The sequence below is a fragment of the Lacerta agilis genome, chromosome 2 (assembly GCF_009819535.1).
Source record: "Lacerta agilis isolate rLacAgi1 chromosome 2, rLacAgi1.pri, whole genome shotgun sequence".
Lineage (NCBI taxonomy): Eukaryota > Metazoa > Chordata > Lepidosauria > Squamata > Lacertidae > Lacerta > Lacerta agilis.
Window position 1 is genome coordinate 115,479,618 of NC_046313.1, and position 25,614 is coordinate 115,505,231.

Here is a 25,614-nt window from a genome sequence, read left to right on the forward strand (position 1 = left end):
TGGTAATAAGTTACAATGGTTGTAACGGGGACACTCTGCGCCATCACCCTGCCTCCCCCTCCTTGTGAAATGGGTATGGAAATGAACGGAGCGCCCTCTCTCCCGGCAAGGGATTAAAAGAGGCAAAGGGGGAATGTAAGATGTGACTCATTTGTGCCCCGGAGGACTTTTTCGGAGGTTGTGAGGTGGAGGGGTCTCTTTCCTTGCCGTCTCCGGGGATCGAACCTGCGACCTTCTCAGGAAAGGAACAGCCTAACGGAGCTTGTTAGGAAGGAGGAGAATTTGTGTGTTCTGGGAGGGAGGGACCACCCATTCCTCCCCATGGGTCAGTGAGCTCCGCTTCCTAGAGAGGCAGGAAGATTTGGAGGAGGGGGGAGAGCCAAGGTTGGAGGGGAGGGAGGGGCCGCCATTCACATTCCCGGAAGGGGAGCAGGTCTGCAGAGGAGGAGGAAAAAGGTGCAAACATTATTTTGGGATGGGGGGAGATTTGGGGACGTGCTTTCCCCCCCCCCCTGAATCTGCAACCAGGCCAGCTGGGAACGGAGGGCAGGCTTTTGGGCGGGGGGGGGGGATGAAAGGAAAGTAGGGGAGGGTTACCCCTCCCCCTTCTTTCTGTGGATCTGTCGAGCGGGGGAGGGGCTGATTTAGGCACTGCTCATTTAGTCCCCAGAGGGGGGGGGCGTCCTTGCAGAGCCCCCAGCCCTTTGTATTGCAGGAAACGAAATCGGGATAGAATAGCGAGCGGTGGAAGCGGAGGGCCGGAGAGGACAAAGAGGTAGAGCTGCAGGGGGGGGGAAGGGTGCGATGGGCGGGGAGAGAAAGGGGACAGAGACTCCCCTCCCCGAAGAACAACTCACTTCTGTAGAGGCCCCGATCCATTTAATCCGGCTGCACATCGAACGGTTTCCTGTAGATGGGAGCAATTTGGCATGAAGGGTGAGCGGGGGGGGGGGGGCGTTGTGCAAAGGAGACCCTCAGGGGCGGAGGGATGAGGGCAGAGGAAGTTAGGGGGCTGAGGGAGGGAGGGAAGCATCCCTGGGGGAGGAATCGAAGCCGTCTTGGAGAAAGAGAGAGAGACTTGGGGGCTGCCTGCCTTGACTTCTCCCTCTAGCTCAGGAATCTGCCCTGACTTCAAGTCGAGAGAGATCCCCAAACAGGAGCCCGAAAGCACCCACCCTCTCCTCCCTCGAAGCTCAGTCCTTGTCCTGCCACAAGTCCCAGATCAGCTGCTGGATTGGGCGCTGGGGGCTGTTATAGTGTGCCCAACCATTGGGGGAAAGAGGAAAGGGAGGATGCCCACTTTATTCTTTCCCCCCTTTGAGTCTTTTTTCAACTACAGTTTTACCCACATGCCTGTGTTTCTGTGGAGAAACATCTAAAGGGTTCCTACGCAGAGATAAATGTTCCCCACTCCTCTCCATTCCACCAGGTTTCCATTATTCACACTATATCAGTTCTCACCTCTTTGGGATTTAAGGGTTTGGAGACATTGCTTTGGAAATGGGTGGGGGGTCCCTCCCCCAACAGTCTGTGTAATTGTTATTATTACAATTGTTATTGTTAGTTCTTTATCGAATCCCTCCCCAAACATAATGCATACTATATCCACCTGTGGATTTGTAGTCAGTGGTACATCCGGCCCAAGCTGCATCAGTATACCCAAACTTTTCAGGATTACTAACAGCTGGCAATCTCAATTTGCAATTCATTGTGTCCTTTAGATATCATACCCCCTTTTCACACCCTCACAGTCATATTCAGGAGGAGCATTTACCTTCCTACTAGGAATTTCCACAGCATTAGCTAAATCGGGTCTACAAGTGGTAACAAGATACAAAAGTCTACAAATTGCCGACCTATGTTGTCAGGCAATGGTTTCAAATCCTGCTGATTCTTTAAGAAGTCTGTAGCCATAGGCATTGCAAGTGGGTGCGCATCTTGCATTTGCAAATTCTGGATAAGGTCATGAATCTTTTGGCATTGATTTAGAAGAAATGCCTCATCTTCTCTTTCAACTTGGATTGTGAATTAGTACCAGATCTTTCCCAGTTCCTTGACCTTTTTGCTTAGGTGTTTAACAACCTGTGCATAGTGTCTGTCATTTGCTGTGGCAATAATCCAGTCATCAGCCAAAGCTAAAAGTATGAAAAATTGTCCATTACTTGACTTGCTGTACAGGCACTTGTCGGCATGCCCTTGCTTGTACCCAAGCTACATCAGCATTTTGTGCAGTTTCTAATTCCATAAAGTCCCTTTTGCAGTTTACTCACTAAATGTCCCTCATGTGGTTTATAAAAGCTTTAGGTTGCCTCTGAAATTTGACCCTGAAGAAAGGCACTTGGAATGTTAATGTGCCTAATTTCCATTCGCTTGGCAGCTGCAATGCTCAAAAGCATTCTTATGCCGCTGTGCCTCTCTGTTGGTGCAAAGACTGCATCATAATCTTTGCCATAGCATTGAGAAAAGCCTTGCGCTGCACTTCCTCTTCTGCGCCTTTCTTAATCTTAAACACCCACTTACTTTGTATGGCCTTCTTACCGGGAGGTAGGTCAGTAAGGGTCCACGTCTTATTCTGATGCAGTGCATCCATTTCCTTCTGTGCTGCCTTCCTCCAGAGACAGGCTTCTGCAGCTGGCATCTCCTCCCATGGAGAAGGTTCTTGAGGTAACGGCGACCCTGCAAAGTAGGTGGGACACTTCTGTTGGTTCTGGATGAGCATGTAACGTGTGGTTCCAGGACCGCATCAGCTTCTTCCTCCTCTTCCATTGCTAGCATTTTCCATACAGATCCTCCTCTTCTTCTCTGGTACCGCTAGGAGTCTGGTCCTCTGCCTCCTTTCCTTGTGCGTCGCTTGTATGACCTTGGAAGACAGCTCTGTACGTGGTAAGGTTAATGAAGAAAGTACACAAAATCTTGGACTTTTTCTGACTCCTCACATAAATCCACAACACTATTTTTAGTGTCAGCCTTGTGCTCATCAAAGTAGATTGCTTGATGTTCGTTCACTTAACCAGTTTGTAAGTCCATTATTCTGTATCCTTTTCCTCCAGATGTGTATTCCACAAGGATACCTGCTAGCTCTCAGGAGTCAAGCTTTGCGTCTAAGTTCTTTGGGAACGTGGGAGTAGCATAGACTTCCAAATACATGTATGTGTGCCAGGTTGGGAATTCTCCCATGCCAAAGTTCAAAAGGTGTGCATTTAGATCCCTTGGTTGGCAAACTGTTCTAGAGAGATACCGCAGTACTTGCTGCATCCGGCCTCAGCTTCATGGGTAGGGATGCATGTTTTAACATGCATCTAGTCATCTTCATGATAGACCTAAACCTTTTCTCAGCTATGGAGTTTTGTTGTCGGGTGTAGGGAATTGTGGTTACATGTTCAATTCCCTCCTTCGCCAGGAGAGTTCGCATCTCATGTGAGCAGTACTCGCCCCCATTGTCAGTCATCAGCATAGCTGGAGCTCTCTGGAACTTGTTCTTCACCATTGCAAGGAAGTTCTGGAACATGTCCACTGTCTCACTCTGTTCCTTGATACCAAGTTGGTATGAGCTTTTGTGTGCATGCTTCTCTGCTCTGTGCAAGGAGGAAATGAAGGTTTTACAGGTTTTATATTGTCCTGTATACCTGAAGGAGCGTCTCCACCCCCATCGTTCAGCCCAGACACTGAGATCCAGCGCCGCGGGCCTTCTGGCGATTCCCCTAGTGCGAGAAGCAAAGCTACGGGGAACCAGGCAGAGGGCCTTCTTGGTAGCGGCGCCCGCCCTGTGGAACGCCCTCCCATCAGAGGTCAAAGAGATAAACAACTACAAATGTTATCTGGAAACCTTTGCTGTCCAAACTTGACACACTAAGCATGTTAAAACTATAACTGAGTTGTGGAACATACAAAACATTTAAATTAAATTTTAAATTCATGGAACATGCACCTTTTGCTTCAACAACATTGCCACCTGCTATTTCAGTGTGATATTCTGCAATATCATTAATGTCATTAAAATATTCCCTTTTATATGGAAAATGCCTGAAAGCTCCTGAATTTAAAATCCACTTATTACATTTATTTTCCCGATTCCGAATAGTCAAATTCTTATCTTATAGTAGCAAAGTGCGTTCAGATCTCCCCTTCTTTTCATTATCTTGTTTATTATAAAGGGGTTTCTTTGCCTTTGGAAACTTACAGTTTCTTGCACGGTGGCCTTCTTTATTACAATTAAAGCACACAATTTTTCTGGGTGTCTCTCTGGCCTTTGCAATCTGTTTAGACGCACAATTAGTGTCTCCATACATGTGCTCTAAATCCTTTAAGATTTGAGACGCATCAACACTTGCAGTCAATCATGGATAACTGATCATCATGGAGCCCATCTAAAATGCTGATTCTGGCTTTACTATTCTTCAGCTTTCATGCTCTAATCTTGGCTAAATCCTCTTCACTTGAGCTAGCAGGCTTAGGATTTTCAATACAGTGGTGTACCTCAGGTTACAGAAACTTTGGGTTACAAACACATTGGGTTACAGACTCCGCTAACCCGGAAGTAGTACCTCAGGATAAGAACTTTACCTCAGGATGAGAACAGAAAATGTGCGATGGCGGGAGCAGTGGGCGGCCCCATTAGCTAAAGTGGTACCTCAGGTTAAGAACGGTTTCAGGTTAAGAACGGACCTCCGGAATGAATTACGGTAAGCTGCATTCCTTTTGCATCTCCAGCTCTCTCCATGCAATGCAAGGCTGACAGATGGAGGTCCCAACCCCAGGAACATTCTCCTACCTGAGCACTCCTTCAGCCAACCACAAGCACCAAGCCTTGTCACTAGACTTATAGATGGGTCTCCCAAAATGGTTAATATGCACCTCCTGAGGCCAAGGGGCTGTGCAGGTGATTAATAAAGAAGGGGGGGAAATGTGGGCCAAGGGGTGGAGGATTATTGTCAGAGGATGAAGAACTTCATGGTGAACTTAGGACCCTGATGAATAGTGGACAGGTTCATGGACTTAGAGCAGCTCCCTTTCCTGTGACAAACCTCTTTATTTAAAAAGTAAATACCACCCTTCAACCGTATTCTTAAGATAATGTTGCTGCATTAATAATGATTATGGGTTATGAAAAATTGATGATGCATTATCATTACTTGCCATTATTCCATTTCCATTTCCCAAAAATTTGGAACATATGGAGGACAGAAGAGAATGTATGGGATGTTAAAATAAGACCAGATGTTGATGGATGTGTGCAATATTCCTTTGTTCTTTTCCTAGAAAACAAATAGGATTTCCTCCCACCTTGGCCCCCCAAAGCAGACAATGGAGAAGGCAGTCAGAACTCTCTAGGGCCATGTTCAATGGAAATAACGAAGAAACCATTTAAATACATACATTGTGAAAAGAAAAGGGAGAAACAATTTGAAAGTATGGAGTTTGGGAAGAGCTTCAGTGACAGTGGAACCATAAGAAAACATCAACAGACTCACACTGAGGAGAAAACATTTAAATGTATGGAGTGTGGAAAGTGCTTCACTGAAAGAGGAAACCTTAGAACTCATCAACGAACTCACACGGGGGAGAAACCATTTAAATGCATGGAGTGTGGAAAGTGCTTCAATGAAAGAGGAAACCTTAGAACTCATCAACGAACTCACACGGGGGAGAAACCATTTAAATGTATGGAATGTGGAAAGAGCTTCAGTTGGAATGGAAACCTTAGAATTCATCAACGGACTCACACGGGGGAGAAACCATGTAAATGTATGGAGTGTGGAAAGAGCTTCATTCACAGTGGACACCTTAGAATTCATCAACGAATTCACACGGGGGAGAAACCATTCAAATGTGCGGAATGTGGAAAGAGCTTCAGTCAGAATGGACACCTTAGAATTCATCAACGGACTCACACAGGGGAGAAACCATTTAAATGTATGGAATGTGGAAAGAGCTTCAGTGAAAGTGGAGTCCTTAGAACTCATCAACTGAGTCACACAGGGGACAAATCATTTAAATGTATGGAATGTGGAAAGAGCTTCATTCGGAGTGGACACCTTAGAAGTCATCAACGGAGTCACACGAAGGAGAAACCATTTCAATGCATGGAGTGTGGAAAGAGCTTCAGTCACAGTGGAAACCTTAGAATTCATGAACGGACTCACACGGGGGAGAAACCATTTCAATGCATGCAGTGTGGAAAGAGCTTCAGTCAGAGTGGAAACCTTAGATTTCATGAACAGACTCACACGGGGGAGAAATCATTTAAATGTGTGGAATGTGGAAAGAGCTTCAGTAAGAATGGATACCTTAGAATTCATCAACGGACTCACACAGGGGAGAAACCATTTAAATGCATGGAGTGTGGAAAGAGCTTCAGTTACAGTGGAAACCATAGAATTCATCAACGGACTCACATGGGGGAGAAACCATTTCAATGCATGGAGTGTGGAAAGAGGTTTAGTCAGAATGGACACCTTAGAATTCATCAATGGAGTCACACGGGGGAGAAGCCATTCAAATGTGCGGAATGTGGAAAGAGCTTCAGTCAGAGTGGACACCTTAGAATTCATCAACGGACTCACACGGGGGAGAAACCATTTCAATGCATGGAGTGTGGAAAGTGCTTCACTGAGAGTGGATACCTTGAAATTCATCAACGGACTCACACGGGGGAGAAACCATTTAAATGCATAGAGTGTGGAAAGTGCTTCAGTCAGAGTGGAAACCTTAGAATTCATCAACGGACTCACACGGGGGAGAAACCATTTCAATGCATGGAGTGTGGAAAGAGCTTCAGACAGAGTGGAGACCTTAGAATTCATGAACGGACTCACACGGGGGAGAAATCATTTAAATGTGCGGAATGTGGAAAGAGCTTCAGTCAGAATGGAAACCTTAGAATTCATCAACGGTGTCACACGGGGGACAGACTATTTAAATGTATGGAATGTGGAAAGAGCTTCATTCACAGTGGACACCTTAGAATTCATCAACGGAGTCACATGGGGGAGAAACCATTTCAATGCATGGAGTGTGGAAAGTGCTTCACTGAAAGTGGAAAACTTAGAATTCATCAACGGACTCACACGGGGGAGAAACCATTTCAATGCATGGAGTGTGGAAAGAGGTTTAGTCAGAATGGACACCTTAGAATTCATCAACGGAGTCACACGGGGGAGAAACCATTCAAATGTGCGGAATGTGGAAAGAGCTTCAGTCAGAGTGGACACCTTAGAATTCATGAACGGACTCACACAGGGGAGAAACCACTTAAATGCATGGAGTGTGGAAAGAGCTTCAGTCACAGTGGAAGCCTTAAAATTCATCGACGGACTCACACGGGGGAGAAACCATTTCAATGCATGGAGTGTGGAAAGAGCTTCACTGAGGGTGGAAAACTTAGAATTCATCAACACACCCATACGGGGGAGAAACCATATAAGTACTAGGGCAGTAGATAGAGGTTCAGTTGTAGTGGAAGTGTTTGAAGCCATCAAAAGATTCGGAGTGTTAAGAGCTGTAAGAGTAGAAAATACAAGCCATCAAGTAAGTAAAAGAAGGGAAACTGTTTAAATAGAAGGTGTGTGAAGAAAATGCGTCCAAAAAATATTTCGGAATGTCTTTATAGAGGATAATTGGTAAATTCTGTACCACTAGATTCTTCTTATAATGCAGGCCTAGTATCTGGTCTCTTTGATCTCTATTTTGAAAAACCAGCATACAGTCATTCACCACCTTAGAGCCTTTCTTTCCCCTTCTCCTTTTTATCCAAATCTGTAGGCCTTCACTATTGTAGCAGCTAAGCTGTCTTCATCTAAGTCCCAAAAGGTGGCAAACACTTTCACTATATAGTCTTTCAAGTTTTCTTGCTCTAATTCCGGTTGGTCTCTCACTCTCAAATTCTGTTCTCTCTCCTTCAGCTGTAATGTCGCAATCTCAATCTCAGCTGCTTCCTGTTGTTTTTCTAAATTTTTAATTTTCCCCTCTTCCAAAGACTCCAATCTTTGATCAACTCCTGCCACCCGCTGTTTAGTTAGTTCAAAATCTTCTTTTAATACAACTACGTCTTTCCCAATTTTCTTTATACCTTGTGTATTTTGCTTAATGAATACAGTATTTTCCTTTACATCTTTTCCCAGCTCTTTAATATCATTTGAAAGTGTTTGCACACTTGACTTCAAACTATCTGACAGACTGGCAATTGCTGCCAGTATCTGCTCTTCTCCTTTCATAGAGCCCTTTCTTTCTTGCTGTTTTTTCCTAGTGACAATTTGACCTACTGGTGTGCCAGCATCCATTACGACATTTGGCGCAGCCTTGAGAACAAAATCAATAAGTCTATAACGAGTCTGGGAACTCTCCTCTGATTCAAGGTCAAACAATAGAGTCTATCTCTTCCCAGCAATCTTTTCCCCAACTCCCAAGACAAGCCTCAACGTTTTCAGAGTTTCCTTTCTTTTCGGACAGTTATAGCCAAGACAGAGGACTTGAGTCAAAAGAAGTAAAAGAGTCTAAAGCACTTCTCCAGTCGTTGCATAGGTTTACCTTGTTGCAGATAAAGTTAATTCAAAGTCACTTTAATAATATCCAGGCAAGCACCACAGCTTCAAAGTATCCAGTTCGGAAACGAAAGTAACAAGTCTTTTGATCTTAACAATGGCTGCCCGCTGACTGACCCAGAATCTTTAATCCAGAGGGTGAGCGGCTCCTTTTAAGCAATTAATTTGTAAATCCACAGGGATAGAAAACACTCTTTTACCCCCCCTCCCCTGCACTTCAGGGGGGGATATCTCAGTCACAGTCTCAAGCAGATGCTTAAAGAAAGAAAAGTAAATTCGCGGCTTCAGCTGCTTTGCCGTTACTTTCCTTTGCCGCAGATGGGGGGGTGGACTTCCCTTTTAACCCCTCTCCCGTGCCAAATTTTCTTTATAATTTAAATTCTTTAAATCAGTTCTACTCATGGTAGTCCAGCTTTAAATCCAAATTGTAAGGAAGAATGAAGCGCTCAGAACTGACAGCTACACTGCTTCACGAAGACAGGTTAGCGATTGATCCATAGTGCCGCGTCTCCTCTTCACTCCTCTCAGCAGTCCCTTCAGGGTCTACCGGGGAGTAAACAGGGCGCTCTAAGGCACCCGCCGGATCCCACGTCCCCAAGACTCTCGACTGGGGTTTATTCGGGGGTCTGTAGCGCGGGTACAGGAACCCCCATTGTCTGAAATCGCTGGAGTCTCTCGGAGCCGAGAAGACTCCCAGCCATCGAGAATGGTGCTCTAAAGGACTCTCCTTCAGCTACAAAGAAAAAAGAATAAGGATTAGATCATTTGAGGATAAAGTGAAATTTTTGGATAAACACGCAGCTGACTTCGAAGGAACAGACAAGACTCCCTACCCTGCACTCGACTTTCCTACGCTACCACCACCATTACCAAGAAGAGATCCATTGGAACAGCGAAGCGCAGCTGGAGGAACAGACCCAGAACCTAACCCTGACCAAGAGTAGAAGGAATTTTTTTTTCAGAGAAACAGCAATATGGCCTTAAAGATATTAACTTGGAACATTACGGTTATAATTCTAAGGCTAAAAGGAACCAGGTATATCATATATTGGAAAAGAAAAATTTAGATTTAATATGTTTACAAGAAACTCACGTGACAAGACAACATAGAAGAGTCCTTCAAAATAAAAAATTAGGCCAAGAATTCATCTCTTCAGACAGGGTCAAGAAGAGAGGAGTTGTGATATATGCTAAAGAAAGGCACAATCCAAGACTGCTTTTTAAGGATGACGAGGGAAGAATTGTTGCGATTGAGATAACTGTACAAGGCCAAAAATATATGATATTGGGAATCTACGGACCAAATGATGGTAAGTCAGAATTTTATTTAAAAAAAACTCCACGACATGCTGTTAAATTATCTGGATTATAAGCTGATATTTATGGGAGATTTTAATGGGGCAGTTTCCACTTTGATGGACAGGTCACAAAGGACAAAAATTAGAAATGATGGGAAACTCCCCAAGACTTTTTTTTCAATTGGTCGAACCATTTGGCACCCCTTTGTTCCGCAGCTGCTCGTGCCTGCGTGAGCAGCCGCTGCACGAAGAGGTGCTGGGCGGCGGATTCAGGAGTCTTTGCAGGCTACAAAGACTCCCAAATCCGCTGCCCAGGCTCCCTTGGCGGAGCGCAAGTTGGGGCAGGGAGAGGGACGGGCCCGCCCCTCTCCATGCCCCGGCTCCGCAAGCCAGCCAGCAGCGGAGCTCGGCAAAGAGGCAAGGGGTGGGCCAGCGAGGGTGTCAACCCCCCTTGCTGGCCAGCCCTTGCGGCCCCACCCCGGCAGTGCCGAAAATAGCCTAAATAGAATTTTAATTTTTTGTTTTGTTTTGTTTTTTTGTGCCACACCAATTTTTTATTGATTCAAAATACATTGGAAAACAAATAGAAACAAAAACTAGCAGTGCTTGATTTTGGAAATCTATCCATCATCTATCCATCTATCTATCCATCTATCCATCATCTATAGATCTATCTTCTGCAATTTTTTAAAAAGAACTTTTTTGATGCTAACGCAGGTTTTGACTGTAACTGAGCCTGATATTTCAATATCAGTCCTATGTGTGCCAGGTTGGGAATTCTCCCATGCCAAAGTTCAAAAGGTGTGCATTTAGATCCCTTGGTTGGCAAACTATTGTAGAGTTATACTGCAGTACTTGCTACATCCGCCCTCAGCTTCAGGGGTAGGGATGCATGTTTTATCTGGAGGTCGAAGGGGACAAAATGTGACCAAGGGGTGGAGGAGTATGGTGCAGAGGATGAAAAACTTAATGGTGAACTTAGGATCCTGATGAATGGTGGACAGGTTCATGGACACAGAGCAGCTCCCTTTCATGTGAGAAACCTCTTTATTTAAAAAGTAAATACCGGAAGCCAGATTTATTTTCTTACTTAATACGTTACATCCTGCTGGACTTAATACAGATATAGTCTATAACTGTTTTTTATAATCCAGATCTTGTCTCTTCTCCCCCTTTGCTCTTTTGAGCCTGACGCATATTCTATGTACATTCCTGATCTTTAAGTTTGAAACATTTTCAATTTTCAATTTAACTAACAGTATTTTTGTTTGTCTCTTTAAGGGTTTTCCAGAAAAATCTAAATTGGTAACACCTGTGACTCTTGGTTGAATACCTATATATAGTTATCCTTACATGGTATGTTTGTTCTACCCTCTATATTCCTGTTGTTCTGTGTTTGCACATTCACTTTGAGTAGTATGTATAACAGTATTTATTTTGCGGGTTGATAACATACATTTGGGTTAAGAAACTGATTATGTACTTCTTTATAACATACAGCGTATTTGTTGCTGATGAAGCCTAATTATGGCGAATCAAGGACTGTAATCTGGGTAACCTTGTCCTTTTTTGTTTGACGTTTTCTTCGTGGCAACTTCAACTGTATCTTTTGGAGTGGCGAAACTACAGAGTCATCGCCAGCCTCTACAACCTGCGTCATGCTCCACAATATCTATCACACTCCTCTGTGGCAACGTTCATGTTGCAGACTGGCAAGACTATAATTATTACATCTATGCTTGACTTTTGTCTGCCTTGGGACCTTGATCTGTTTTATGTAGATCTCGTGATACATATTGACACATGTTGATGTCATATATTTACAGTTGAATAGTTGTACCCATCTATTATTATGTTTGAGTTCTATATTATATCTATTATATGTACAATTGATGAAAATTGAGATTACTTTAGCAGCCGGTTACGATCTTTGTGTGTTTGGTATAACGTCAGTCGTGACCTTGGTTGTTTTGGGTGTTAATACCAGGAGGAGGAAGGCAGTGTTTAGAGGACTCTCGAATTCTTTCGGAGCTTCCTTGCCTGCCTGAGATCGAAAACACCATGTGGCAACCCAAAGCCTGCAGTCTCAAACAACTGAACTATGACTTAGATAAAGGATTGGATGGAGTTAAAAAAATACTGAAATATTAGATTTGGAGGGAGCTGGTGTTGATTTTGGATGGCATTGGTACCTAATGGAAGAAAAACAAAGAATGCAAAGCAATTTTATGAATAATGTTATAAGAAAGTCCCTCTATAAAATATGGAAGAAATACTGGGGAATATTAGAGGCTGAGCCCAAAATCCTATGGTGGACATCACCTCTGGAAATCAAGGGGGTAAAAAGACGGAATATGGAAAATAATTGGCCATCATATAAAAATCTATTAGAGGAAAATGAGGGGAAATTAAAATTAAAAGATTATAAAAGATCTTATTTGAGCAGCTGGTTGCAGCATTTCCAAATCAATCAGAGGTTTCAAAAAGATAGGAAAACAGGATTCGAGAAAGAAATTTCCAAATTGGATGAAATATTATTAGGAGGAAATAAGAAAGATGTAAAAAATTATATAATTTATTATTGGAATGGGAAACAAAGGAGGAGCGAATAAAAGAAACAATGATAAAATGGGGACAAGATTTGGGGGAAATAATTATGTTTAAAATGGGAAATTTATGGCGAAGAGATATTAAATTTACACTGAATTATGTATTAAAGAGAATATAATGAAAATGCAATATAGATGGCACTTGACGCCAGCTAAATTAGCAAAATGTATAAAGGGACAAGTAACGAATGTTGGAGATACCACAAAGAAATTGGCATGTATATACATATATGGTGGCATTGCAAAAATATGAAGGGATTTTGGGAAATGATCTATAAAGAATTAAAGAAGATTCTTAAATATTATTTATTATTAAAAGCACAACTTCAAGCAGTACCAATGAGACAAAAACATGGAAGGTGCCTAAAGAACCAGGGTGGCTATCTAAAGATCTTTTAACTGATTCAATATTTAAAAGGGATATGTACAAAAAATGGAAAAGGGGGGAAATCACCAGAGAGGAATTCAAACAAATAGCCAGCACATGTAGAGACAAAGTCAGAAAAGCTAAAGCACAGAATGAACTCAGGCTTGCTAGAGAGGTTAAAAGCAATAAAAATGGCTTTTATGGGTATGTCTGTAGCAAAGGAAGAACAAGGAAACAGTGGGGTCACTTAGAGGAGAAGATGGTGAAATGCGAACAGGGGACAGAGAAAGGACAGAACTCCTCAATGCCTTCTTTGCCTCAGTCTTCTCCAAAAAAGAAAACAATGCCCAACTGGAAGAATATGGAGTAGATGATCCAGCAGGGGAAACACAGCCCAGAAAGGTAAGGAGGTAGTACAAGAATACTTGGCTAGTTTAGATGTATTCAAGTCTCCAGGCCCAGATGAACTACATCCAAGAATATTAAAGAACTGGCAGAGGTGATTTCAGAACCACTGGCAATAATCTTTGAGAATTCCTGGAGAACAGGTGAAGTCCAAGCAGACTGGGAGAGGGCAAATGTCCCTATTTTCAAAAGGGGAAAAGAGAAGACCCAAACAATTACCGCCCAGTCAGCCTGATATCAATACCAGGAAAGATTCTAGAGCAGATCATTAAGCAAACGGTCTGTGAGCGCCTAGAAAGGAACGCTGTGATCACTAAAAGTCGGCATGGGTTTGTGAAAGAGAAGTCATGTCAGACCAATCTGATCTCATTTTTTGACAGAATTACAAGCCTGGTAAATGAAGGGAAGGCTGTGGATGTAGCCTATATTGATTTCAGCAAGGCCTTTGACAAGGTGCCCCACGATATTCTTGTAAAGAAGCTGGTAAAATGTGGGCTAGACAATGCTACCATTCAGTGGATTTGTAACTGGCTGATTGACTGAACCCAAAGGGTACTCATTAACGGCTCTTCTTCATCCTGGAGAGAAGTGACTAGTGGGGTGCCACAGGGTTCTGTCTTGGGGCCAGTCTTATTCAACATCTTTATCAATGACTTGGATGATGAGCTTGAGGGCATCCTGATCAAGTTTGCAGATGACACCAAATTGGGAGGGGTGGCTAATACCCCAGAGGACAGGATCACACTTCAAAATGACCTTAACAGATTAGAGAATTGGTCCAAAGCAAACAAGATGAATTTTAACAGGGAGAAATGTAAAGTACTACACTTGGGCAAAAAAATAAAATAAATAAAATAAAGGCACAAATACAAGATGGGTGACACCTGGCTTGAGAGCAGTACATGTTGAAAGGGTCTAGGAGTCTTGGTAGACCATAAACCTGACATGAGTCAACAGTGTGATGCAGCAGCTAAAAAGCCAATGCAATTCTGGGCTGCATCAATAGGAGTATAGCATCTAGTTCAAGGGAAGTAATAGTACCACTGTATTCCGCTCTGGTCAGACCTCACCTGGAATGCTGTGTCCAGTTCTGGTCACCACAGTTCAAGAAGGATACTGACAAGCTGGAACGTGTCCAGAGGATGGCAACAAAATGGTCAAAGGCCATTGGCAAAAAAAGTTTAAGGGGTGATATGATAGCCATGTTCAAATATATAAAGGATGTCATATAGAGGAGGGTGAAAGGTTGTTTTCTGATGCTCCAGAGAAGGCGACACGGGGCAATGTATTCAGACTACAAGAAAGAAGATTCCACCTAAACATTAGGAGTGTGGTGGAGTCTCCTACTTTGGAGGTCTTTAAGCGGAGGCTTGACAGCCATCTGTCAGGAATGCTTTGATAGTGTTTCCTGCTTGGCAGGGGGTTGGACTGATGGCCCTTGTGGTCTCTTCCAACTATGATTCTATGATTCTAAAGTTTTTGCATTGTTGTGGGTCAATTTGTTTTGTGTGTGTGTGTGTAATGTGAAGTTGATTTTCTTATTGTTATCATTTTTTTTGTACGCTGCAAAGTTATCAATAAAAAAAATGAAATACATTCTTTCCCTCAAATAATTCTGATCACTGTGTTTTACCCCTCACAGAATTACAATTGCCAACAACCCTTGAGAAACTTCAATGCCCAGAATTCTTTGAGGGAGAAAATGTGCTTTAAATTTATATTGTGTACACATCACAATTTGGTAGACAAGTCACTTAGTCCCAGCTTTCTCCACTAATGTGAGTTGTATTGCATTTTCTATTTTAAGTGTAGTACTGTAATTATAAAAAATATGTAAATCTGTACATGAAAAACAACAAGTGAATTATCCCTAGATCTGACGGCACGTACACGGGCCCCTCCTGTTGAACCATTAATGGGCAATACCGGACTTGACATGACGTAGAGGGACGCTCAGTTACCTGCTCGTGAATGGGGGAATATTTCAACAAGTGACTAAGGTGAATAGAACAGGGCAGGGACTGTGGGAAACAGAACAGAGCAGCATATCATCACAAGCACCCCAACTAGAGGACATGGGGCACTGACCCCTATAGTTAAAGTAGGGGGTGGAGATTTCCATCCAAAAAGTCTTGCTGAGGGCCACACTTCTGGGACCAGGATGGAATCTGTCCCCACCCTTTGTAACATGCAGCTGGGCTCACTTGCCAGAGCCACCTGGGTGCAACCTACCAGATCCCTGCTTGTGCCTGACGGTGGCCTGCACTGCTTCCTCTGCCAGGGGTGGGGTTACTTCTGAAGTGCGAAGGGTGTGTGCCATGACCTCTTCCTCCTTGTCCATCTCATCAGAAGGAGGTGAAAACCTGACAGATGAAACTAATGGATTATGCAGAGTTGGATAAAATAACGGGAAGAATTCAAAACCGGCAGGACCAGGAATTCCTGAAGGATTGGACTAAGTTTGAAAAATATTTGAAAGACAATTGTGAGCAACAAATCACGTTAATAGGCTTGCAGGAAGTTTTGTAAAGTTAATTTTAGGAAATATTATGGAAGTAAATTTGGAAGGTGATAATAATTGTTGAAGTAGAAAGTAACAGTGAGGTGGGAAATACAGTAAAAAAATGGTGAATTTGAAAATCCTGACATAGGGTTGTTGGAAGTCAAAAACATGTATAATAGATGAATGTTAATCCATATTTAAAAGAATGTATGTAAAGTTTAATGAAAATTATTATTTTTTAAAAAAAGAGAGAAAGAGGTGAAAACCAGCACATCGTCCTGTCCTGGAGGTCCCTCGTGGCTCTCCCACCCATTAGCTGCTGGGAAGAAGAATGACTTTTGTGGGTCCCTTTGAGATCCAGGGGAAGGACCTGGTGTGGCCAGTTTTCAGGGCTCTTTCCAGGAAAGGCTGAACCCATCATTCACAAGTGGATAAAGGAGATACCCACAATCTCCCACTCCCCAGGCCAAGTCAACTACTGTCCTCCCAGTATCCAAATACACCGAGGCCGGCTGGACATTGTTCTCTTAATGGTTTTGAGTCTGGCACTCTAGAGTCAGGAAGGTGAGCATTAAAACCTATGCAGTTGGGCAGATGAGTGAAGTGGGTATCTGACCACACGCTCAAGGGATTATGGCTGGCCTCAAGTGCCCCTTCTGGTGGCCATTTCTGTCTGAGCAAAGCAATGTTGGAATTTTGAAAATCCACCACAGGAGTGATTTTATATGAATTTCTAAACCTTTCCCCACACCCACCACATATGCAGAGGTTTGATTTCTGTTTATATATCTTGGCTAACTTAACTGGCCTTAAATACGACCTATGGAATATCCTTACTCTCTTGCGTGATTTAACCCTTCCATGGACTCACTCTCTTTCTCTCCCCCACCAAAAGATACGGAAGACCAGAGCGCCCCACAGATTCCTGCCAGAGGAAATGGGAGGATCCATCGCGAGGGGAGCCAGACCTGCCTGTGTTTGCCTGGGAAGCAGAAGCAGAACTGGTGCCCCTACCTGACTTGCATTGCAATGTCCTGGTGCAAGTCAGAAGGGGTCTCTCCCACATAGCGGGGAGCCGAAGAGGTGGTACAACTGCTCTTACACTGAGATCCACCCCCTCCCACCTCATTAGCAACGCTCGTTCAAACACCAGCCCCTATTTTTTAAGAGGCGCTTGTAATGACGACACTCGACTACCTTTTAGGGTGTTGTAAATTAATGTTCCAAGCCCAACGCGTGTAACAAGTCCAGTTTACATTGCAGGGCTGTTGTAATGGGTTACAGGTAGGTAGCCGTGTTGGTATGCCATAGTCAAATCAAAATAATAATTTAAAAAATTTCCTTCCAGTACCACCTTAGAGACCAACCAGGTTTGTCCTTGGTATGAGCTTTTGTGTGGATGCACACTTCTTCAGATACACAGAAACAAATGTCACCAGACCCTTATATACAAGTGAGAGGGTGGGGAGGGGTATTACTCAGAAGGGTGGTGGGAATGGCTGTTTGGCCGATAGGTGTGGTATACCAGTTCACGATTGTGAGATGGCTAAAAATAGATGTATCATGTATAATGAGATAAGAATCCAATACAGTATCTCAATTCAGACCAGGTCTTTCCATGGTTTTAAGTTTGGTAATAAGTTGCAATTGTTGTAACGGGGACACTCTACGCTACGGCCCTGCCTCCCCCTCGTTGTGAAATGGGTATGAAAATGAACGGACCCGCCCCCTCTCCCAGCAAGGGATTAAAAGAGGCAAAGGGGGAATGTAAGATGTGACTCCTTTGTGCCCCGGAGGACTTTTTCGGAGGTTGTGGGGAGGGGGGGGGTCTCTTTCCCTGCCGCCTCTGGGGATCGAACCTGGGACCTTCTCAGGAAAGAGACAGCCTAATGGAGCTGGTTTGGAAGGAGAGAATTTTGTGTTCTGGGAGGGAGGGGCCACCCATTCCTCCCCATGGGTCAGTGAGCTCCGCTTCCTAGAGAGGCAGGAAGATTTGGAGGAGGGGGGAGAGCAAAGGTTGGAGGGGAGGGGCCGCCATTCACATTCCCGGAAGAGGTGCGCGTGTGCAGAGGAGGAGGAAAAAGAGGTGCAAACATTATTTTGGGGTGGGGTGAGATTTGGGGTTGTGGGGAGGGGGAGAAGGACGTGCTTTTCCTCCCCCCGAATCTGCAACCAGGCCAGCTGGGAAGGGAGGGCAGGCTTTTGGGCGGGGGGGGGGAGGGTTGAAAGTAAAGTAGGGCCGTGCTCCCCCCTCCCCCTTCTTTCTGTGGATCAGTCGAGCGGGGGAGGGGCTGATTTAGGCACTGCTCATTTAGTCCCCAGAGGGGGGGGGGCGCGTCCTTGCAGAGCCCCCAGCCCTTTGTATTGCAGGAAAGGAAATGGGAATAGAATAGCGAGCGATGGAAGCGGAGGGCCGGAGAGGACAAAGAGGTAGAGCTGCAAGGGGGGGGGGTTGCGATGGGCCGGGAGAGAAAGGGGGCAGAGACCACCGAAGAGAGTCCATAGAAAGGTTAAAGGAGGCGATAGAGACCCCCCCATCCTGTCTCCCTCCCCGCCCGATTGCTCATCTGGCGAGGCCCCTCCGAATGGAGCAATTTGGCAAGAAGGGTGAGCCGGCCAGGGGGGGCCTCTGGGCAAAGGAGACCCTCAGGGGCGGAGAGATGCGGGCAGAGGAAGTTAGGGGGCTGAGGGAGGGAGGGAAGCATTTCTGGGGGAGGAATCGAAGCCATCTTGGAGAAAGAGAGAGAGACTTGGGGTCTGCCTACCTTGACTTCTTCCTCCTGCCCAGGAATCTGCCATGACTTCAAGTCGTCCAGGGAGAGATCCCTGCGAATACACCCACCCTCTCCTCCCTTGAAGCCCAGTCCTTGCCCTGTCATAAGTCCCAGATCAGCTGCTGGATCGGGTGCTTGGGGCTGTTATAGGGTGCCCAACCATTGGGGGAAAGAGGAAAGGGAGGTTGCCCACTTTATTATTTCCGCCCTTTGAAGCTTTTATCAACTACAGTCTTACCCACATGCCTGTGTTTCTGTGGAGAAACATCTCAAGGGTTCCTACCCAGAGATAACTGTTCCCCACTCCTCTCCATTCCACCAGGTTTCCGTTATTCACACTATTGTATATCATTTCTCATGTCTTTGGGATTTAAGGGATTCAGAAGATTGCTATGGAAATGGGTGGGGTTACACGGACACACACCCCCAGCATGTGTATTTATTCTTAAAATTGTTCTTGTTCTTGTTAGTTGTTTATTGAATCCCTCCCCAAACATAATACATACTGTATCCACCTGTGGATTTGTACATCCAGCCCAATCTGCATCAGTATACCCAAACTTTTCAGGATTACTAACAGCTGGCAACCTCAATTTACAATTCATTGTGCCCTTCAAATGCCATACTGCCCTTTTCTTTTCTTTTTTATTTATAAGAATTTATTAATTTTTCCATAACAAACAAACAATCCAACACCATCACCAACATTAACCTAACACTTACCCACCACAACTAAAACTAAACAAATACAAACATACCAACAATTCTTCTGATACAAAAAAAAATTTCTTGGTCGAGTCTTTACCTTAGACTTCCCCTGCCTTCTCTCCTTCGGTTCCAATTCCAAATTTTACTTTAATAACTTCATATTCTAAAAATTAAATTCATTTAAAACTTCAAAGCTAAACATTCTTCTTAAACATCTTATTTTTTAGTTTACAATATTATTCCACTTCTTAACTTAACTAAAATCAGATCATATTATAACTTCGTATTCATTAATCACAAAACCCCATATCTTAACATATTATTCTTAAATCAGATCATAACAAACATCTTCTTTCCCTTAAACTGCTGCTAATAAAAAAAAATCAAAATATCCCTTTTCTAATTCAAAGCTTAAAGTCTTGACACACCGGCTTCAGGGTACCGTAATAAATCATTTTTACTTTACCCTTAATACAATTCACCCTATCCCCCTTCTGTCCATTTTCCTTGTCCATCTTGCTCCGGAGCCACTCCTCAAGTTGTTCTCTTTTCTTGTAAGTCCACAGATCCAGACAAAGTCCACAACAGTCCTTGCATAGAGCATCAGGGTACGCAGATCATCTTCTTCCAGCTTCTCCGATTCAAAATTCCATTCTTCTTTTATCTCCGTCCTGGGTCTGCTACCCCCAAAGGACGTTTCTTTTTTCCGGAGTCGCCAAGCCATTTTACTCTGTTCTTCAATCATCCCCTTCAGCTCTTTGCCAAGGCTCTCTTCCAGTGCAGCCATGTCCTGAAAAGTCTCCTCTGTGGGAAATACCTTTTCTGCCATATCCCGGTTCAATATCACCAATTTTCGATTAAGCAGTTCCAGTCTCAAAAAGATAATCCTTTGTTCATCAGTCAATCCATGGTTCGTAACCAACTCAAAAACGAAACCCAGCATGGCAGAAGCGGGCATAGGTATCAAATTTCAGTTTCAATTTCAGAGTTTTTCCATCTTAGTACCAGTAAATTTCCACTCAGTCACAATCTTTCGCAGCCATTTTCCCTGTAGCCAGGGCGCAAAGACCACAATTTTAAAAAGAGATATTCTCCATCGCCTTGCTCCCCCAAAGGGAGATCAGAATAGTCTCACTTGTCAAAAAAGAAAAACAATACTTTGTAACCATCGGTGTAACAGCAGTCTCTTGAAACAGTTATTTTCTATCCACCGAAGGGAGGGAGGCAGGCTTCCTTTCCATGAAACCTCCCGGGTCGTTAAAAAACAAAAAGTTAATCCAATCATCTACTCACAGCCACCGGGCTTCCTTGTTTTTTATCCTTGCAGGGAGAACGTTGTTGCTCACCGCGGGGGGCGGCCGCCGCTTCGCCGACCCGGTTGGGGCATGTCCCCTAATGGCCCGGCTCCGTTGTCCCTTCACCCCCACTCCCCCTTTACAGGGGGAACGGGGGAAGGGTTCGGAGCCTCTGCGGGCCCGCCGGGGAGCCCAGGGCGCGGGAAGAGGCTCACGCCCCACTGGAGCCCCGCTTAGCGGTAGCGGGGCTCCAACCGCCGGGCCAGCCTGGGTCGCCTCGCTGCCGAGGCAACCCACGACCGCCCGCGATGGCGTCGCCGCCGGAAGTCGCCATACTGCCCTTTTCACACCCACACAGTCATATTCAGTGGGGGCATTTATCTTCCTACTAAGAATTCCCACAGCATTAGCTAAATCAGGTCTACAAGTGGTAACAAGATACAAAAGTCTACCAATTGCTGACTAGTATTCCATGTTGTCAGGCAATAGCTGCAAATCCTGCTGATTCTTTAGGAAGTCAGTAGCCATGGGCATTGCAACTGAGTGTGCATCTTGCATTTGCAAATTCTATATAAGGTCATGAATCTTTTCCATGACCACATAGAATACAGGTCTCACGCTTTTCCTTGATGAAATCCACTGTCTCACTCTTTCCTTGATGAAATAGGCAGCATGATACTTCCAGAAACCATCAAGAAATATTAGTATGTACCAGTACCTGTTCTTCTGTAGTGAGGGAACAGTCATAGGTCCATTGCAGACTATGTCAAGCACTTTGGTGCTTCTCCACTCTGTGCAAGGAGGAAATGAAGGTTTTACAGTTTTCTGAGTAACACAGCTTATGCACTTTACTGCTGCTGTGCTGCTGTTTGATACCTGCAGTCCCCTTGCAAGTTTGCTTCTCTGTAGGTCCTGAATGGTGTTGGTGTCCCCGTGTCCCAACCTTCTATGTCCACCACATCTTTCGGGTTTAAGGGTGACACCTTAGCACTGATTCTCTGACAGATCAACCTCATATATGCCATTTTTTAGATTGGCTTGAACATACACCTCAACATTCTTAGTCAAATTATATCTTCCATTCCCAAATGTTATGTGGAAACCTTTGCTCTCCAAACTGGACACAGTAAGCATGTTACAACTGAGTTGTGCAATATACAAAACTTTCTCAACAGTAGTTTCCAGAGCTTCATTGTTCCCATTAAATTTTAAATTCACAGAACATGCATCTTTAGCTTCAACAACATTCCCGCCTGCGATTTCAATGTGAGATTCTGCAATATCATTAATGTCATTAAAATATTCCCTTCTATACGAAAAATGGCTGGAAGCTCCTGAATTTAAATCCACTTATTACATTTATTCTCATGATTCTGAACAGTCAAATTCTTTTCTTATAATAGCAAAGTGCGTTCAGATCTCCCCTTCTCTTCCTTCTCTTGTTTATGATGAAGGGGTTTCTTTGCCTTAGGAGCCTTACAGTTATTTGCACTGTGGCCTTTTGTTTTGTTACAATTAAAGCACACAATTTTTCTGGGTGTGTCTGGCCTTTGCAATCTGTTTAGACTTATAATTAGTGTATCCATACATGTGCTCTAAATCCTTTAAGATTTGAGACGCATCATCTCTTGCAGTCAATCATGGATAACTGCTCATCATGGAGCCCATCTAAAATGATGATTCTGGCTTTGCTATTCTTCAGCTTCCATGCTCTAATCTTGGCTAAATCCTCTTCATTAGAGGCAGTAGGCTTAGGATTTTCAGTACAGTGGTACCTCGGGTTACAAACTCTGCTAACCCGGAAGTAGTACCTCGGGATAAGAACTTTACCTCAGGATGAGAACAGAAATGGTGCAGTGGCAGCAGTGGGAGACCCCATTAGCTAAAGTGGTACCTCAGGTTAAGAATGGTTTCAGGTTAGGAACGGACCTCCGGAACAAATTACGGTAAGCTGCTTTCCTTCTGCATCTGCAGCTCTCTCCATGCAATGCAAGGCTGACAGATGGAGGTCCAACCCCAGGAACATTCTCTTACCTGAGCATTCCTTCAGCCAACCACAAGCACTGTGCAGGTGATAAGATGTGGAGGTTGAAGGGGACAAAATGTGGCCTAAGGAGTGGAGGATTATTGTGCAGAGGTTGATTGGTGAACTTAGGACCCTGATAAATAGTGCATAGGTTCATGGACATAGAGCAGCTCCCATTCCTATGAGAAACCTCTTTAACTAAAAAGTATGTAACACAGTTCAACTGTATTCTAAGATAATGCTGCTTCATTAACAACGATTAAGGGTTGATGATGGATAACCATTATTTGCCATTATTCCATTTCCATTTCCCAAAAATTTGGAACATATGGAGGACAGGAGAGAATGTATGGGATGTTAAAATAAGACCAGGTGTTGATTGATGTGCATAATATTCCTTTGTTCTTTTCCTAGAAAACAAATAGGATTTCCTCCCACCTTCGCCCTCCAAAGCAGACAATGGAGAAGGCAGTCAGAACTCTCTAGGGCCATGTTCAATGGAAATAACGAAGAAACCATTTAAATACATGGAGTGTGAACAGAGAAAGGAGAAACAATTTGAAAGTATGGAGTTTGGGAAGAGCTTCAGTGACAGTAGAACCATAACAAAACATCAACAGACTCACATTGAGGAGAAAACATTTAAATGTATGGAATGTGGAAAGAGCTTCAGTCAGAGTGGAAACCTTAGAATTCATCAACGGAGTCACACGGGGGAGAAACCATTTAAATGCATGGAGTGTGGAAAGAGCTTTAGTCAGAGTGGAAACCTAAGAATTCATCAACGGAGTCACACGGGGGAGAAACCATTTAAATGCATGGAGTGTGGAAAGTGCTTCGGTCAGAATGGACACCTTAGAATTCATCAACGGACTCACACGGGGGAGAAACCATTTCAATGCATGGAGTGTGGAAAGAGCTTCAGAAAGAGTTGGGACCTTAGAATTCATGAACGGACTCACACGGGGGAGAAATCATTTAAATGTGCGGAATGTGGAAAGAGCTTCAGTGAGAATGGAAACCTTAGAATTCATGAACGGACTCACACGGGGGAGAAACCATTTCAATGCATGGAGTGTGGAAAGAGCTTCAGTCACAGTGGAAGCCTTAGAATTCATCAATGGACTCATACAGGGGAGAAACCATTTCAATGCATGGAGTGTGGAAAGAGCTTCAGTCACAGTGGAAGCCTTAGAATTCATCAACGGAGTCACACGGGGGAGAAATCATTTAAATGTGCGGAATGTGGAAAGAGCTTCATGCAGAGTGGAGTCCTTAGAACTCATCAACGGACTCACACGGGGGAGAAACCATTTCAATGCATGGAGTGTGGAAAGAGCTTCAGTCACAGTGGAAGCCTTAGAAATCATCAACGGAGTCACACGGGGGAGAAACCATTTCAATGCATGGAGTGTGGAAAGTGCTTCAGTCAGAGTGGAAACCTTACAATTCATCAACGGACTCACACGGGGGAGAAACCATTTCAATGCGTGGAGTGTGGAAAGAGCTTCAGACAGAGTTGGGACCTTAGAATTCATGAACGGACTCACACGGGGGAGAAATCATTTAAATGTGCGGAATGTGGAAAGAGCTTCAATCAGAATGGAAACCTTAGAATTCATGAACGGACTCACACGGGGGAGAAACCATTTCAATGCATGGAGTGTGGAAAGAGCTTCAGTCACAGTGGAAGCCTTAGAATTCATCAACGGAGTCACACAGGGGAGAAACCATTTCAATGCATGGACTGTGGAAAGTGTTTCACAGAGGGTGGAAGCCTTAGAATTCATCAACGGAGTCACACGGGGGAGAAACCATTTAAATGCATGGAGTGTGGAAAGAGGTTCAGTCAGAATGGACACCTTAGAATTCATCAACGGAGTCACACGGGAGAGAAACCATTTCAATGCATGGAGTGTGGAAAGTGCTTCAGACAGAGTGGAGACCTTAGAAGACATGAACGGACTCACACGGGAGAGAAACCATTTCAATGCATGGAGTGTGGAAAGTGCTTCAGTAAGAGTGGAAACCTTAAAATTCATCAACGGACTCACACGGGAAGAAACCATTTCAATGCATGCAGTGTGGAAAGAGCTTCAGACACAGTGGAGACCTTAGAATTCATGAACAGACTCACACGGGGGAGAAACCACTTAAATGCATGGAGTGTGGAAAGAGCTTCAGTCACAGTGGAAGCCTTAGAATTCATCAATGGACTCACACGGGAGAAACCATTTCAATGCATGGACTGTGGAAAGTGTTTCACAAAGGGTGGAAGCCTTAGAATTCATCAACGGAGTCACACGGGGGAGAAACCATTTAAATGCATGGAGTGTGGAAAGAGGTTCAGTCAGAATGGACACCTTAGAATTCATCAACGCTGTCACACGGGGGAGAAACCATTTCAATGCATGGAGTGTGGAAAGTGCTTCAGTCAGAGTGGAAACCTTAAAATTCATCAACGGACTCACACGGGAGAGAAACCATTTCAATGCATGCAGTGTGGAAAGTGCTTGACTGAGAGTGGACACCTTAGAATTCATAAGCGGACTCACACAGGGGAGAAATCATTTAAATGTGCGGAAAGTGGAAAGAGCTTCAGTCAGAATGGAAACCTTAGAATTCATGAACGCACTCACACGGGGGAGAAACCACTTAAATGCATGGAGTGTGGAAAAAGCTTCAGTCACAGTGGAAGCCTTAGAATTCATCAACAAATCCATACAGCGGAGAAACCATATAAGTGCTAGGACAGTGGATAGCGGTTCAGTTGTTGTGGAAGTGTTTCTAGCCATCAAAAGACTCGGAGTGTTAAGAGCTGTAAGTGTGGAAAGTCTACAAGCCATCCAGTAACTCAAAGAAGAGAAACAGTTTAAATAGAAGGAGTGTGGAATCTGCTTTGGTTATTATGGAATGCTTTCCAAAACATCTACCGACTTCCATGGTGTTGAACTATTTAGAGTGCAGAACATGTTTCTCTCCGAGTTGACACTTGCTTTCACATCATTAACAGGAAATCAATCTTAAATGCATGCAGCGTATGTGAGCTTTTGTTGTTTGCATGCAATGTTGTCTAGACATGTATTTAA

The 25,614-nt window shown here is 44.1% G+C and overlaps 2 protein-coding genes across 4 annotated transcripts; both read left to right on the forward strand.

Annotated features, from left to right (window-relative positions):
* Positions 1 to 409: 409 nt before the first annotated feature.
* On the forward strand, positions 410 to 12,332 carry LOC117042669 (oocyte zinc finger protein XlCOF6-like). 3 transcript variants are annotated; one of them, XM_033142260.1, is made up of 4 exons: positions 410 to 456; positions 5,260 to 9,850; positions 11,120 to 11,194; positions 11,339 to 12,332. In XM_033142260.1, the coding sequence occupies exon 2, from the start codon at positions 5,343 to 5,345 to the stop codon at positions 7,428 to 7,430; it is 2,088 nt and encodes a 695-aa protein (XP_032998151.1). In that variant the 5' UTR covers positions 410 to 456; positions 5,260 to 5,342; the 3' UTR covers positions 7,431 to 9,850; positions 11,120 to 11,194; positions 11,339 to 12,332. The 3 variants fall into 3 exon arrangements, with proteins under 3 accessions (XP_032998151.1, XP_032998150.1, XP_032998152.1); XM_033142259.1 differs by having other exon boundaries at positions 11,120 to 12,332; XM_033142261.1 differs by lacking the exon at positions 11,120 to 11,194.
* Positions 12,333 to 17,732: 5,400 nt separating this feature from the next.
* On the forward strand, positions 17,733 to 24,582 carry LOC117042540 (zinc finger protein 14-like; the record flags this gene model as incomplete). Its single annotated transcript, XM_033142081.1, has 2 exons — positions 17,733 to 17,808; positions 22,940 to 24,582. A coding segment is annotated over exon 2 (1,560 nt), but the record flags the coding sequence as incomplete, so codon positions are not given.
* Positions 24,583 to 25,614: the final 1,032 nt, after the last annotated feature.